Source organism: Ursus arctos, unplaced genomic scaffold (assembly GCF_023065955.2).
Source record: "Ursus arctos isolate Adak ecotype North America unplaced genomic scaffold, UrsArc2.0 scaffold_37, whole genome shotgun sequence".
Lineage (NCBI taxonomy): Eukaryota > Metazoa > Chordata > Mammalia > Carnivora > Ursidae > Ursus > Ursus arctos.
Window position 1 is genome coordinate 8391464 of NW_026623053.1, and position 17414 is coordinate 8408877.

Here is a 17414-nt window from a genome sequence, read left to right on the forward strand (position 1 = left end):
ACTATTACAGGTATAAGCAGAGGGGGGAAAAAACCTGACACATTTTAAAAGGAGTACAGACTTTATGGAGAACAGACTTTTGGTGAGCAAGGGTAGAAAGGCAGAAACCCTATATGGAAGTTGTTGCAATAATTCAGGCTTGGACTAGGGTAGCAGCAGATGTAATGAGAAGCAATTAAGATTCTACATCCTTTTTTAAAGGTAGAGTCACTATTATTTCTTATAGGACCTGGACTTGGAGTACAAAAGAGAAGAGATGAGGGTGAATCCAAGATTTCTGTTATGAGCAAGTGGATTTTTGGTGCTGTCTTCTACTGCGATGGTAAAGGCTGATACACTCGGAATAGGTTTGGGGCAGTTTTCGGATTGTTGAATTTAAGAGGTCTATTAGATATGCAGGTGGAAATTGCTGCACGGGCAACTGAATACAGTCTATAGTCTCACTGTAAGATCTGAATTAGAGATAAGTATGAACCCAAGTTATGTGGAACCTGACTCATACAATTTTAAGAGACATCTTTGGGAAATATATTCAAAATCATGAACATAAAATTAGGTAATAAGCTTGAGGGGGTGAGAAATCTTAAGGCTTAAGCTCCATTGGTTTACCTGTCTCACACTAAAGACATAAATTTTACAGGTTGTCAGCATATGAAAGCCATGGTATTAGATAAGGAGAAAGAAAAGTATAAACCCAGAAGTAATTTCAAGTATTAAGACATGGAGCACTTCCAATATTAAGTAGGATGAGAGCAGGAACTAGCAAAGGATTCTGAGGCAAAGCACATGGTATGATGCAGGAGACAAATCACGAGTGTGCAGTATCCTGGACGCCAAGTAAAGAAGGCATGCCAAGGAAATGGAAGTGATAAATTACGACAAATACTGTTGATAGGCCAAGTAACAGGTGGACTGAGAAAAGACAACTGGAATTAGCAGTGCGGTCGTCACTGATGTCCTTGGCAAACCCAGTGTTGGTGGAATGGTGGAGGAAAAAAATCTCACTAGAGTGGATTTCAGAAAGAATGGGAAGAGAGATACTGGAAAACAGAAGAGAAAATAATTTGTGAATTTTGCTACAAAGGAGTATAAGAAGAGGGACATTAGTTGGTGGGGGGAGTGGGATTGAAAGAAGTTTTGTTTGGTCTTTTAAGATGCGAGAAAAAACAGATATATGTATGCCAATGGGAATGATGCCACAGAGACAAAAAACATGAAAGATAAAGGAGAAAGAAGGAGGAACTGAAGGAATGTCCTTGAGTAAAGGAAGAAGGATGAAATTTAACGTACAACTGAAATTACTGGCTTTGGGTAGGAGAAGGTGAGATAACAAAAGAGAATGTATATATGTGGGTATAAATACGGGCTCAGTGAAGTAGGAAGTAAGGTCATCAGTTGGGAGTGAGGATGGAGTAAGAGATATTGGAAGGTTTGATACGGGATTCTTAGATGGCCCCATGATTTCGGCCTCCTTGGTGCTACTTTTTGTGCAATTCCCTCCGTTTGAATGTGGGTGAAAATTGTGACTTGATTCTAACCAACAGAATGTGTCGAAAAGATGGAATGTCAGTACTGTGATTAAGCTATGTTGTATGGCAAAGGAGGTGAGAAGTCACTTCTGTGATTTGGTTCAATATATGACTCCATCTTGCTAGCACACACTGGAGAAAGCTTCTCCTGCTGGCTTTGCAAGATGCAAATAGCCATGGTGCCAAGTGCCTACTGGAAAGAGGGTCATACTTCAGGGAACTTGGGCCGCCTCTAGAATCTGAGGGTTGCCTCTTGCCAACAGACAGTAAGAAGTCAGCACCCTCAGCCATACAACTGCAAGGAACTGAATGCTGCCATCAACCTGGATCCACTTAAAAGGGGATTAGGCTCCAGTCAAGCTTCTAGATGAGAATGCACTCCATCCGATACTTTGATTGCAGTTTTGTGAGACCACGAACAGAGAACTCGGTGAAGCAGTGCCTGGATTCTTGACCTATGGAAACTATAAGATAATAAATGGGTGCTGTTTGAAGCACTGCGTAATTTGTCACACAGCAACAGAAAACTAACGCAGGGGTTGAAAGAAGAGAACTTATGAAATAGCCATCTAGAAAGTAAAAAAGTGAATGGGCTTATGACTGAAAGAATTAAGGGTTCACTTGAGATCTAGTCATGAATTTAAAGAAAGACCAGTTGAGTTTTACCTGTGTTTTCCTGTAACCACAGCAAGGGGGTTGTATATGAGTTACCTATTTTCATGTTTTATTATATTTTGGTATAGAATTTCCAATTCATCAGTAAATAAGTAAATGTCTATAAAGCATATATTTTGGCAATCATTATTTTTCCTTTTTCTTTTCATGAAATTTGAGAAGAATCCCAGGAGAGCTAACAACCAGGAACCTAAAATTAAAGCTGGAATTTAATTTTTGGCACCATTGACTGATTAACAAAACCATTTTGTTGAATTTTGAGGTGACTGAAAAACTTAGAACTGATGATCAAACCCAACTCATTTCAATGTTGCACCTTGCAATATACAACACATACAAAAAAAGTCCAAGTTGTAAAACTATTAGCCCCACTAACTTTTCTTTCTCCTTAGGGAAATAATAGCAATTTGCTTTATCACTAGACAATACACAACTTAGTACTCTCACTAGTGAGGAAAATAACTGTAGGTAGTTTAAACTATCTAAAAAAGAATACAGGGGAGACTTTGATTACAAAAATATTCTGGAGTTAAAAAAGCAGCAACACTAGTATCTTAGAATCCTTCTTTAGAAAGGATAAAACTCAGTTTTCATAAGCTCTATGTTATGCTATTTACCATCTTCCAGAATACTCTTTCTTTTTCATATCACTTGAAAGATACTTCAGAAAAAAAATATAAACAGAACCTAACACTTATGGTTAACATTACATTCAAGAACAATGAATTTATTTCATTCTTCAACCCTATGAGATGCTATTATTTGAATTTCACAAAAGGGGAGACTGAATCCCAATTTACTCAGCAAGTAAGTGCCAGAACAGGGATTTGATCATAGGCAATTTGGCATCAGTCTTGACTTATAACCACCATTCTGTAGGACTTCTCATATGACAGTCCTTCAATTTTCAGGGGGAAATTATAATAGACCCACAACACTGTATTTATAGTCTGGAACTCTGACCTGTGGAAATAGTCTGACCTTGTAGAAACACGAGGGTAGAAAAAGTAAAATTTAGTATGTACTGAAACATGTAATCATTTTTTAAAAGAATAGAAAAGGTTTTTAATGTTGGAACTGCAATAAAACTTACTCTTTGGTGTCTTTTCTGTGTTTTTTACTTTTGGGTTTTCTGAATATTAATAGTCCCTTAGACCTTTCTATCACATTATTGTGATAATGTGACATCACTGTAACATAGACAAACTATTTATTCTGGAAACAGAACTCAATCATAACTCATTTAGCTGTTATTGATGAAAATAACATAACCAGTCATCTGGACGTATTTTATATTGGTTTATAAAAGTTCACAAGGAAAAAGTTTATAGTTTTAACACCAGAGGGTATCATATTAGCTGTAACACATAAAAATAATTTTCTTATAGGTTTAAAATTCATTTTAATTATGGAGACTTTAAGATGATCATATTAGAACTCATTTTTCTATCTTGGTTACCCTTACAGATCTAAGCTAATATAGTGTGAATTTGAATTCATTGGGAAATACTGAGGGAATAAAATGATCACAAACTATTAATAACATAAGGATGGACGATGACTACAATTCCTTTAATAAATTTAAGAATCTTGTTTTGTTCTTCTTGTAGATCTTGCCTCATGTTATCCAGGAGATATTATGCTTGTTTGTATAAAAACAGAAGAAACCAGAATATAAGTAAAATATACTTAACGAATATAACTGAGTATAGTGGACAAAGTACAAAACCACAACGAATTGTTATTTCAAATATTAGAAAAAGAATTGGCAAAGGTGGATATGGTAACATACACAGAGGGTAAAAATATTAGTAGACTTCAATGTATAAACTAGCCTTTTTAAGAAATCATTTAATAATATTCACATGTTCATATAAAATAAATAAAAGAAAATACAAATCTAACTTCAAAGACAAAATTACTGAGATAGTTTTTCTTTCCAGATTCAGGATTTTTTACATTGTTTGTTGGGAAAAATCATTAGTTTTGTTTTTGTTGCTGCTGCACTCATTTGTCTTGTTTTTGTTTGGAAAGTAAAGAATGGTAAAGTACAAGAGAAATACTTAAAAAATAAAGTTAGTGTTGTCTCAATAGTTTTCTATATCATGTAATTAAAGTTTACTTAGGAGATAAGGTATATAGAGTGAACTTCATGCATTAATATTACAAGCTTTCTTTTCACTTTATGTCATACTATTTCCTTCAAAGAGAAGTGCTGGGATTCATCACTAGAGATATATGTAGTATTTTAACGAATTTATGGGGACTAAAATGTGAGTATTATAAAGTACTTTTGTCTAAAGGGAATGCTACTGCATAAAATGAAAATCCATCTCCTACTATACAATAACATAGCACCTTATTTTAGTTTTGTTTCCAGTTATTATTTTAACATTTTCCTGAGGTTGCAAAAGTATTAGACTCGATAAATAAGCAAAATAATTCTGACCGCCTTATATTACATTACATGCAAAAGGCACATTTAATATAGTTAGCAAATATGGTTCAAAGTTAATAATTTATTGGTCAAGTATATGAAAAATATATTAAAAAGATAAGCTTTTGTTTAATAATGGAATAATCCCATAAGGCCTTGTATTAGTGAAAAAGTAGAAATATTAAAGAAAATAACATCTCTCACCTAAATGAAGCTCAACTCAGACAGAATGAAAATGTGTTTAATCATTTTAATGAATATATTTTCAACATTTGTCAAGTACAGTATGGCTCTGAATTACATAAAATATTTCAGATGATTTACTTAAATGTGCCAAAAATAACTACATATTTGAAAAATGACCTACAAATATTCAGTACCCAAACAATCATCAAATCAGACTAATATATTTCTAATGTCAAAGTCTGCCACTCCACCAAAGAAAATGGTTGTATTAAATCAGACCATTTCCTAAGTTGTAAAACAGAATAAAACAGTTTGTATTAAATTAGACCATTTCCTAAGTTGTAAAACAGAAATTTATTTCTGTAAAACAGAAATAAAATTATCACAAACACCAATTTTCAGTTACTTTTAGATCACTAGAAATACTTCTCATTGAAAGTTGAAAATTATTTACATATTAAGGCATGTCTGAAATAAAAAACAAATGAAAATGCATTCACTTTTAAAGATATACCTTTGCTCAATAGGTCATATTTATACAATTTTTTACATATATGATATTCTTAACTTATATACCAATAATCCTAGGAAGAACCAATAATGGAGATTATAAACAGTGACTCAATAAATAACCCGCAGAGCTCCATAAAGTCATAATTTTAAGGGAAAAATCCAAAATTCGAGTAGTCTACCATCTGAATATATTTTTTTTGTTATCTAAAGTTAAAAAATGCATATAAATTTTCAGGAATAATCGATATTTCTTTCTCAGGTTATTTGGAATCTGATCATGGTGTACATATGTGAATGAACGAATACATCCTTAACCCACCATTATCTTTTTCTCCAGTGTGCAGGCAATCACCCGTGAAAAGTATGGTGTAGATGACAGGATGATACTGTACCTGATTAGCTCTGGAGGTGGTCATGGGATCAGATGGAGAGGACTTGGTGGTAGTTGGGGAAGATGGCAATGTCTGGGAACAAAGCAGTTCAGGAGCAAATCAACCTTTAAAAGCCTTAAACTGATTATTTAAATAAAACAAAATAAAATAAAATGTAATATAACGAGAACAAAATCCTATGAACAAATTTTTCTCCTACTCATTCAAATTTAATGGAATTTAAGATCAATTAAGTAACTAATGCATGTAAATATGCATGCATAAGCATGTAAAAATAAATTCATGACTTGAAATCATGATGGTGACTGATAAAAATTCACATGAGTATTAAAGGTATCCTGACCATATTCATGAATAGTAGTCTCTTTTCTTTCCCTCTTGTTTGCTTAGGGGAAAAGAGATGTCAAACAAAAAATTCAAGAAATTCAATGAGTAAAACTGAAAGAGTCATCTTCCTATCAATGAATACAGTCGGGGATTGGAAGAAGTGGTGAAATGAAGTTTACTTTGGCATAAAAGCATCCACCTACTTAATCTGTTGAACATCACCAACAAGTTGATTCCACATGAATTTAGGGATCCATACTTAAAAGCAACTAAATTTGCAGTTCTGAGTTCTTAAATCACATTATCTCCTAAAATATTAATTTTTAACAAATTTAGAGCCCGTCTGAAAATGTAAACATTAACCTCATATTAATAAACAAGTAACTAATAGCATTTTAATAAATTGCCATATATTTTTATCATTTATGTTAACAACTAAAATTTTAATATAGACGTATTGTAGCAATATCAGCCTGTGTTGAAAATAAGCACAAAAATATTAGGAATATTTATTGTTCACTTCATTCCAAAATGCTTCTACGTACTGTATATAAAATATGCTGTGTGAGATCATAATATACTTTTGAACAATCCATTAATATAATTTAAAAACTCCTCAAGTCTAGTAGAATAAACTTGAAGTGTAAGATATTAAACCTTTTTCTTTTTTAAAAAAATATATTTTCACTTAGCAAATAGCATTGCTTAAGTAGCACCCTCAATATATAATATTTCCGAATAGGTGAAATGGGGAAGTTTTATAGTATATACGCAATTCTATGTGGCCATTTTGTTTTATACTAATAAATACACAGCAAAATTACTCAGATATGAGCAAAAGCATAACTTTAAAGGTTCAGCAGTGTCAGGAAAAGCAGATAAAATTACTTAATAAAATCGCATTTCTTCATTTGAGATTTCAAAAGTTCTGATTTGGGTAGAACAAAGCAGTTAAGCATAAAAGAAAGGTTAGGAAATTCACAGGCTTCTACTTAACTTACTGTTCTCCAGTAACAAATTAAGATTGGTTCTAACATCAAATCATGTTATAAATAGTCCACTCCTCAAGTAATTCCTGGCTCTTCTAAGTTAAAACCTAAAATACTTTGAGGAAAACTAGACTTAATGTTGAGCTATACCAAGGTTTTTGTTAAAGCATATTTAAAAAGGGGACAGGAGCAACATTCAGAAGTAAAACTTCATAAAAGGAGAAACAAAATCTTCAAATCCTTTGTTTTCTATTTTCACTCTTTGTAATAAATTCCCATCATTTCTCCAGAGAGACTTTCATTTTTCAGTTATTAAAAATTGCTCTAATATTTTCTTTTCATGCAATTCTATGCTGGAACATATGTTACTGACTTCATGCTACTATGTGATGAATAGTAAAGATTTTATTTTCCCACCTCTGGTTATGACTGTTATGACAGAGAATTCCTGTGAGTAGTTAACATACATTCAAAAATCTGTTCTGTACTTATCTCAGATTATGAGCTTGCTGACGAAACAGATATGATATAAATCTAAAGGTCATTTCTCCCCAAATAGGTTAGAATTTAAGTTCATTAACCTACAGAAACACTAAGTATGTGCTGGGTTCTCGTGTTTCCAACAGGGTAAAATCAACCTGAAGTACTGTAGGTTCACTAGGGTATCCACCTTGCCCTGGATATGAATTCTCAGTAAGGTACTGAAACACTGCAAAGAATGATGTGGAAAAAGTAGTAATATCAAGTGACTCACAATTTGTAGTCACATAGGTTAATACTATCTTCAGTCAATTTATTCGATCCCTTTCTTTTTGCTTGGCATATGTATGAACTATTGGACATGTATTATTAGTAACTATTACAACTCATAGTCATCAACATTGTCCTTAATAATTCTAATGCTATTTATTTCTCACAGAAACAAAAAACAATTAACTTTAAACTTCAGGGAAAATATTAATGTGTTTAAACCATTAAAAATGTGCTTATTAAACATCTTAGTCTGATAAGAAATTAGAATTTTAATATTTCAAATAAACTGGTGAAAATTATATAAATTTGGGCTTCAGGGATAAGATTATCAAAATACCACAATAAATTGTCTCTAAGTATATTTTCTTCATTTAAATTCCTAAAATAATGAGCACGTAATGAAATAAACACATGATGAGTTTTGTAGCCATTATTCATATAGACGCTTAAAACACAAAATGTTTCCTCCCTTTACCAACTTAACCTATAACAATAAAAAGATTCCAGAAAGTTTTCGTTTTTGTTGATTTTTTTAAAGTACTAGCTACAAAAAACTGTTCTAACAAACAGATAAATGTAAATATATTAAAATAATGCCTTTAATTTAAAATGTTTATTAATTAGATTAATGAAACAGCTGTGATAGTTTTCTTAACAACAGAAATAGAACCAGAGAATCCATAAGAAATATTTCAATGTGCAACATAAGTGTATGATATGTTTCTTTCCCTATATTTTATAAACAAAACATTCACTCCTACTTACTACACAGATTTAAAATTTGGTGGTTTCAAGTTAAAAATCATTTAGTAAAATTTCTGTAACACATCATGAAGATGCAACTAACTGAGTATCCACATAAACAACAGTATATTAAAATATTTATTATAAAAAACATAAACAAAGGACATTCTCCTCTAAAAATGCTTTCTTCACATTTATGAAATAGTGATTGTGAAGGACGTTTTTTAGCACAATTTTATCTTTCAAATGGAAAAGTATAATATGCTTTTATTTACACGAATTTACTAGCTGTTTAAGAATTCTGCTTTAAAGATTGAAGACTGAATTACTTAATGCAGGAAAATTTAAAGTATTTTACAATTTCAAAATAGTGGATCCTTTGAAAGAGTTTTAAAATATTCATGATTTAACAATAGACATTTAGTTAAATGTAGATATTACTAGGCTTCTGGGAATAAGAACTAAAAAGTAATTACAAATTGTAAAATGCATTCTTGTTAACGAGCGACACTTTTGCTGGACCAGAAAATATTACTATAAATAAACTCCGTAATATATGCAGTTACCTCCAAGCAAATCTACAGTAACAGACTGTCAAGAACCTCTGATATTTATAGGTATGGTGAGAACAGCAATGAAAAACAAATCTCAATTGTAATTCAAAATCTACTACTAGCTGAGTAATATTACTCAAGTAATCACCTTCCCAAACCGTGTTTCGAGTTCTGTTAAATAAATCTGTATAGTGCTCTACCAAAAAAAAAAAAAAAAAAAAAAAAAAAAAAAAAGATAAAATATGTGAATATGTAATTGTCATCTTCGGTTTTTCATTGTGACAAGTATCCTCCCCTTCTTCCAATGTCTGAACTATCTGGAACCCCTCAGCACTAATATAAACTCATGTTGTCCAATTTACACAGGTCTTTCAGAATTTATTCTTATTCCATAGCTTATTTTCCTCATAGCTGCTATTCTGCACCTTTATCCTTTTCTTCAATCATTCAATCCCATGTATTTTATCTACCTTTCAACTGATAGTCTTTATTACCTGAAAGAAATCATGATTTTTCAGAATGAATTTTCTTACTTACTACAGTTGACTACATTTGAACTTTTTCCATTTTCCAAACCATTTTTTCCCTCCATCTTCCTATTGTTTTCATTATAGACAAAACTGTATACTCAGACCTCCCACCTTTCATAGGTTAGGACCTTAACACCCTAAATATTAACTTTCTACCACTCCTGAGGCATCTTGTCCCCTCACAGTAATCTCGTCTCTAATTTCTCTGCCTTTTCAAGCTCCTTTTTATTCTTTAACACAAGCCATTCCCTCTGGAGTAGCAGGAGTTACGTGAGCCTCCCTTATCTAACTTGTATTTTACTGCTTTGTATATCCAAAATTCCAAATCAGCATTTCTACCCTTCATACCATTTTTTTTCTTCACCTAACTGGCCTGTTTACTTTTAGGAAATCATATTAGTAGGAAGTAATGACTTTGCTCTCACCATGTGATTAACACTAGCTTTTAAATCTCCAATAATTTCTTATTTAAAAAATTATTCTTGTATTTTTCTCTGGGTATTTGATCTTTTTTAGCATATTTCCTTAATTTCCCTCCTTATTTTATTACAGGGAGTATTACTGATTTCCCTTTTACCCTTATGATAATAAAGAGCACTTACTAAGAACCAGGTATAGTTCTACTCAGTTAATACAATATCCTTATTAAATAGATTATTATTACTAGTCCTATGTTATAGGTAAAGAAGTTGAGGTACAGAGAAGCAAAACAACTCACTCAAAGGTACATAGCTGGTCAATTAAAGAGCCAGGAATTGAACCTGGAGCAGTGCTGCTCCAGATCCTATGACTTAACCACTATACTATAATGCCTCTGACTTACTTTTTCTGGTAACTGCTTCTGTATCTCATTTTTTGCTTCTCTTTTTCCCCTCTCCTACTATGAAGATGGTAAGTGAAATTATCGCCTTGAATGTAATTAAGGACCTATATTTTCAGTTTTACATTCTCACCTGTACTTCTATAAAAGACTACTTCAAGAGAAAAGCATACTACTTACAACTTATTCAATTTGTCTGCAACACATAAAAATATTATCTCAAACAGGTGCCTAACTAAAATTCACTTGTTGCTTTCTAGGCTTCACCATTCTGCTTGGCTCAAAACCATATATAATCATTTTTAATTTTCTCACCATTTTGGAACTAGAACAAGTCAGTCTCAAAGCCTTACAGATTTTACTTCGAAATATCTTTCAACTTCAGGAATTTGTCTCAACTTCACTACCAAAAGAGATTAGGTGTTTGTCATCTTCTTAAAATATTGCCTAGTCTCTTAACTTTACCCGGACCCAAGACATTCTATTTTAAATGAGGTTCTCTTCTTGTATAAACTTATTCCAGATACTGAAAAGTCCCCAAAGAGAGAAATCTATTGGATTTCATTTTATCAGCATTGTCCAAAATTGGAGGCCAGATAGCCCAGTGTTAAGATCAATTACCAGTTACATTTCCTTGGGTAAGTTACTCAATTCCTTTAAACATCAGCTTCCATAAGTATAACATGGATTCTGTACTCTTTCCTTGCTTCATAGGTTTTTGTGAAGATACATAAAATGCGATAATACATGTAAAGTGCATAGCACAATGGCTGGCACAGAAACAGAATAAACACCATAGATAGCACTATTATTTTACTGATCCTTCATTCTTGACCACCAAACCTTTATTTATTTTTCCTGACAAAGCTTAACATTCCTTAGATTTGTGTTACATGAAAGACGTTTAGAAAATATTATCTTACAAACCTTCAAACCTAAAGATCTGCATAGTAGATCACTCAGCTAATTGTCATAGTTCTCTTCTTCTACCAATAGTTGTACCTACAAGCACCCTAAGAGTCGGTCTGGATTCTTAGCACAAAAGAGAACAAAATGCAGAGGTGCCTCCTTTCGTCCTAACTTTCCAGAGAAATTAAAAGAGCTCTTTGGGGAAATATTAGGAAGTATCCATAGTCTATAGAATGCCTCTTGGCCAGATACCCAAGGCTCTCTATTATCTGGTCCCATCCTATCTATCTAACATTAATTTCCTCTAAACTCCAATCCAAATGTTCCATTTCTATTATGAGAGTCTTCTTACTATTCAATTATTATATCTTTCTCCTCAAATCCATTATTGTTTCACATGTCTAAAATAAGTTTTTTTTCTTTCTTTTCCTCTAATTAGGAAATTCCTATATAATCTTCAAGGCCCGGTTCAAACCTTCACCCTATTCTATAAGACCACATGTCACTCCAGCCTACATTTCTTTCACATGCCTCTGAACTTTTATAGTACACTGTTTATATTGTAGTTTTGGTATATAATACAGTTTGACATTTTTATAAATTATTTTAATCATTTATGATCTCTCCCAAACTAGTTTGAGAGAGCAAGGGCTATAATTTAATATATCTTGCAATTCAGTAAGAAGGAATTCAATAAATTCATGACAGTATGGATGAATAATGAACATATTATGTGCTATTTTTGCCAATTTTTCATGACAGTAGTAAAATTCTTTGACTAAGTTAAGATTTCTGATATGTTCATTTGATTTTTTTAAATATAAGAGAACGCTCTAAATGCCTATAACCACTTTGCTCTTAATGTGGTTTTTCTTAAAAATACATTTGAGCCAAAAGGAAAAAAAAAAACTGCTGAAAATCTGTAAGAGACAAAAGTTAACAAATGCTAACTATATTACTGATGTGCGGTTTCCACCTTGTCTTAGCTTTTACTGTATTGACTCATTATGTACAGACAAGCATATTTAGAGAAGGCTTTGAGGGATTTAAAAGAAGAAAAGTTTCAATAATCCTAGGAGGGGAAAATAGTATCAAGCTCAAAATATAAAAAGGTGGAAATGGATAAATGTGTACTAAATAATCTGGGCTAAAGATGTGTTCCAGGAAGGTGTTCAGAACTACAAACAGAGTTTAAATTGTTTGAATATCACTGACTGTCTCTGCTATTTGTGTGTCCTGAAAATAAGTAGTATGTTCTATGTTGTAATAAGTATGTTTAACTTTGGTTTATTGGCTTGTGCTCCATATCAGTTTCTTAGTATACTGACTTGTAAAATAAGCACAATGGTATTAGGTACTTCATAATAATAATAATAACCTTAATAAAACTAATTAGGGTTATGGAACACAGGCTACATTATTTTGATTATTTGATTTCTGTTAATTATTATTACTATTATCATTTGAATATATAAAGTACTGGAATCCCTCTATTGGCAAATAAATATTTTTTAAAATAAAACAATAACAACAAAAAGCATTTGAGAGGGAACAACATCTAATATCTGAAGTTGGAGGTAAGGCTGTGTCATGCTAGATTTCATCATTCCACTATATGAAAGACCTGCAAGACCAGTTTGCACTATTTTCCTAAAAACTATATTTGTTTGGGCACTCATTCAATCAATAAGGGGGGGTTTCATTTGGGCAGAATGTTCCGGTTCACGCAATTCAGTTAACAACTGTATCTAGATTACATAATTCAAAATATAATATTCTGTTAAAAGTCCATAATATATGGTTTGAAAATATAACTGTTAAAGCAACTTTTATTTGTTTAGAACTAACTTTGATTTCCTATTTTAAGTCCAAGTTACATAAAAATTGTACATTTTTAGGAAGCAAGACCTTAAAATTATCAACCATAAAAAAACAACAGACATGAAGTAATAAACATTAAGAAAATCTATAATTTCATATTTAACATGAATTTATTTCTATGCAGAAGTTATATTTTCTAGCTCTCTCATTTTTCAAAATCTTAATTTTATTCTTTGCACAAATTAATTAAAAGAAAATTCTAAAAAGATGTTTTAAAGAAATTGTTTTTAAAATTAACTTCAGGACTAAAGAAAGCCCTAAGCAGAGATAATTGTTATCAGTTAAAGGGAAGAGCACCATTTAAAAGAAATCTTATTGTGATTCTATGTATTATAATCTACAACATATATATATATATCATATGAAATGTTTTTATATATTCTAGAGCAATTTATTTTAAACATATTATTTTATAATGGATAGCCAGCTTTTTTATAGAATTGTGGTCATTTAAATTTATATGCTTGCCTTACTGTTTGGAAAACAACCCAACAAAAAATCTTACATTGTTAAAATAGGAAACTTAGAACAAAAAACTCTGTTGATCTATAATATCTTGGAAATATTTTCAATCTTTTTTCCAGATTTTTCACGTAAAGTTTTCAATTTTTACATTTACAAAGAAAGGGTTTAAGGGTTAAATATATTGTCCTACTAGATTTAGTGTACTTGTTTGATAATGTTTTTAAGTGATACTCTAATTGCATACATTATTGATTACATGAAAATATTAAAAATCAACAATAATTTTAATTCCATCAATATCTACAAGGCTTACAAATGAATGCAAATACACAAAAGTCAATCAATCACTGTTTTTTTTTTAACACTTATCTTGAATTTAAATAACGTTAACTGAACAAGGCAAGTAAAAATAAACCAAACATTTTCAAATTCTGGTTTTCATCAATCTATACTGGTACTAGATATATGGTAGCCTTCAAATTTCATATTGCATAGAGAAAATCAGAATTTTAACAATATTTATATTCCATTTTTTGATGGTGCTACCTATTATTATAAAATAATAAATAATAATTCATATCATTGTCCTAAATGTACCACCAGTGATATGATACTACTCAAACTACATTGTATATTTTACTTTTTAAAAAATCAAGATGTTCACTCTTATCTCTAAATGTTTGAAGTTTTCTCACAGAAGTTATAAAAGAAAAGAGAGAAGTAATAGGCTGGAGTAAGGTAGAAAGTCAATAAATCCTACAGTTTAGTGCCAATTTTGTAAATTCTCAGCCCCAGGTTATTTTAACCCAGAGGTCTTTAACTAAACTCATAGTTTTAGAATCTGACCACCTCTAGAGTCCTGGGGTCAGTTTTAAAAATATTCCTTGTATTCATTTAGCATAGAAAAACTAAACATTTCAAAACTATAAATGGCTGTGAAGAATAAAAAAAACTATTGATGTTTAGAGCTCTAAAATATTTACATTCTGCCATGCATAAATTAAAAGATACTTCCTTGAAAAGTTGTGAAGGGTATACAAATTGAACTATTTTGACAGTGACAAAGAGTATAAAATGAATGATTTTATATGGGATAACAGCTACCTGATATAAACATGGAAAAAAATTTTAATGGTAATTAATAGAAAATTGAATGTTAGCCTGTAATTTGAAAATATATTACCTAATTATTAATTCCTATGTTTGTATATCATTAGTCAGGCTTATTTTTATCTATATATTGGTAAAATTATAATATGTTCATAACACTGTTTAGTATAAAATTTTTTTCTCAATTCAGAAACATGAAATTAATGATTTTGAGCTACGTTTCAAATTTATTACAATGAACATAAAATTCTGTAAATTAAATATTCTCTGAATTAAAGAATAATACACTTCTTTTGAAGGCATAGTCTATTATAATATGATCACAAATTAAGTAGCTAATTATAAAAGGGCAAATGCAGAAACAATAATCATGATCATAAGGTATCAAAAAAATTTGAGAATTTAAGAGTTTATGGGGAAGAATTCACCTAATTTAACATTAAAGAATGTCATTTTTCTCCTACATCATGTCAGCCATTATTCAACCTTAAAAACTCACATTGTCTTTTATCAAGTAAAATTTTTGTTACAGAAAATCTCACACATTAAAAATGAACATTGGCCCTTCATGACATATATATAAATACTACATGTTATACAGAACATAATAGCTGTTTTGTAACAAGGGACTATTTGCTAAGTACAAAAATTTACTTATACATATTTGATTATAAAAGAATGTTGAATATAACAAATTAACAAAACAGAAGTTTATATGCATAATAACTCTACTAAAGACTACAAATATTACTAAAAATATGGTATTTAAATTTTGAGGATATAGTTTCATTTCAATTTTTATACTTCATTTAAAAATTGAATGTAATTTTAAATAGATTAAATTCCTAAAAAATAATCGAATTTGTGCCTATAAATTTTTTAAAAGGCAATCACAAAAGAAATGAGTCACATAATTGCTCCTCAGTGTAACACTAAAAATTGAGATAGTCAGTCAATCAATAAATCAACTGATCAATCTAAGGAAGAGACTCTGATAGTCTTTAAGTAAATAAAGTGACAAGTTTGTTATGTATTAAGTATCAAAAGAAAAACTTTATATGCTAAGACATTAAAGCTTCTTTATAAGGAATTCATACTATGCTGTGGATATTTCTCTTTGATTTCCCAACTAAACACTCACTTGTTTGATGCGATCTGGATTAACGGTGGTCTGGGGTTGTAGAATGCTGACTGGTTCTGTCTTGGCCACATTTTGGGGCATTTCTCGAATTTTTTCTGCAATGAATCCATGAACTGCATTCAGTGCTTCAACTGTTCCCTGGATCAAGCATACTCGTTCAGTAGTACCTGTGGATAAAAGATTAATTTTCAGAAAACTTTCCTTCTTATATTTTTTCTCAAAAAAGCTATGAAAAACTATGATATAGTAAGGATAATAAAATAACGTAAAACGTGGAGCTCTTAATTAACTAGAAATGTTCATTTGAACCAAACAGAATGAATACATACATAAATGTTCCTTTCTACCATTTTTTAACTCATTCTTTTTTAATTGTCTCAAAAAGGGCCTTGGGTTTCCAGCAGAGACAGAGATCTTAAGACGTTCTGAGCACATCATTCATTCATTGACATAAGAAATACTTGCTGAGCACTTATAAAAGGACTTAGGGTTAAAAACTGATAATACATAGATGGAGATCAATGGACCCAGCTTTCAGAGAGGACATCTTAAGGGTGAAAAACTAATCTAACATCAGGCCAGACAATTATATAATTGTATGATATGAAAAATAATGGACATACTTATATGGATGGCACACATGGATGATCTAGAGTGATAAGAGCATTTATATTGGGTGGTAGAGGAGGTCTTGGAAAGTTTACATAGTATGTAAATTTCTTCATCTCTACTATCCTCTATTCACTTACCCTACTCTTCTTCTAATTGTAGCAACAACACTACCTGATACTTTATATTTGTTTATTTTTAACTTTTTCACTAGAATGCAAGTTCTCACAGGATAGTAGATCAGGTTGTTTTGTTTCGTGTTGTAGCTTCCCCAAAGTCTTTAACAGTCCCTAGTCCATAACAGGTGCATGATAAATATTTATTAGATAAATGAGTCAACCCTGCCTTTGTTATATAGCTTTAAAAATAAGACAGAATATCAGAGTTAAGAACAAAATTTTAAAATCGTTATGGGGTGCCAGGGTGGCTCAGTCAGTGAAGCATCCAACTTGATTTGGGCTAAGGTCATGATCTCAGGGTCATTAGATGAAGTCCCATGTCAGGCTCCATGCTCAGTGTGGAGTCTGCCTGTCCCTTTCCCTCTCTCTCTCAAATAAATAAATAAATCTTTAAAAAATAGTTTATGAAATTTGAAATTTATGGATAATTGATAGATTATAGTGTTCATTTCACATCTAGTAAATAAACTATAGATATATGTGAGACATGACTAAAATGAAATTGGTTGGGTTTAATACACAGGTCCTATAACTTATTTTATATGTTCTAGATAAACTTTAAAGCAAAAAAAAAAAAAAAAGATTAGAATTCAGACTATTCTGAGCCTCATTACAGCAGCTTGGTATTAAATTCAACATCCCAACACAACACATAAACTTACTTCTCAGAA

The 17414-nt window shown here is 31.2% G+C and overlaps 1 protein-coding gene across 10 annotated transcripts in view; it reads right to left on the reverse strand.

The window, feature by feature from the left end:
* Positions 1-17414, reverse strand: part of NOVA1 (NOVA alternative splicing regulator 1) — a 151871-nt gene that overhangs the window by 22592 nt on the left and 111865 nt on the right. For all 10 annotated transcript variants that reach the window (XM_026486409.4, XM_044379582.3, XM_057306360.1 and 7 more), the window contains 2 exons: positions 15956-16122; positions 5733-5804 (listed from right to left, as the gene is read on the reverse strand). In XM_026486409.4, coding sequence (XP_026342194.1) covers positions 5733-5804; positions 15956-16122 — 239 coding nt within the window. The remainder of the gene's footprint in view (positions 1-5732; positions 5805-15955; positions 16123-17414) is intronic.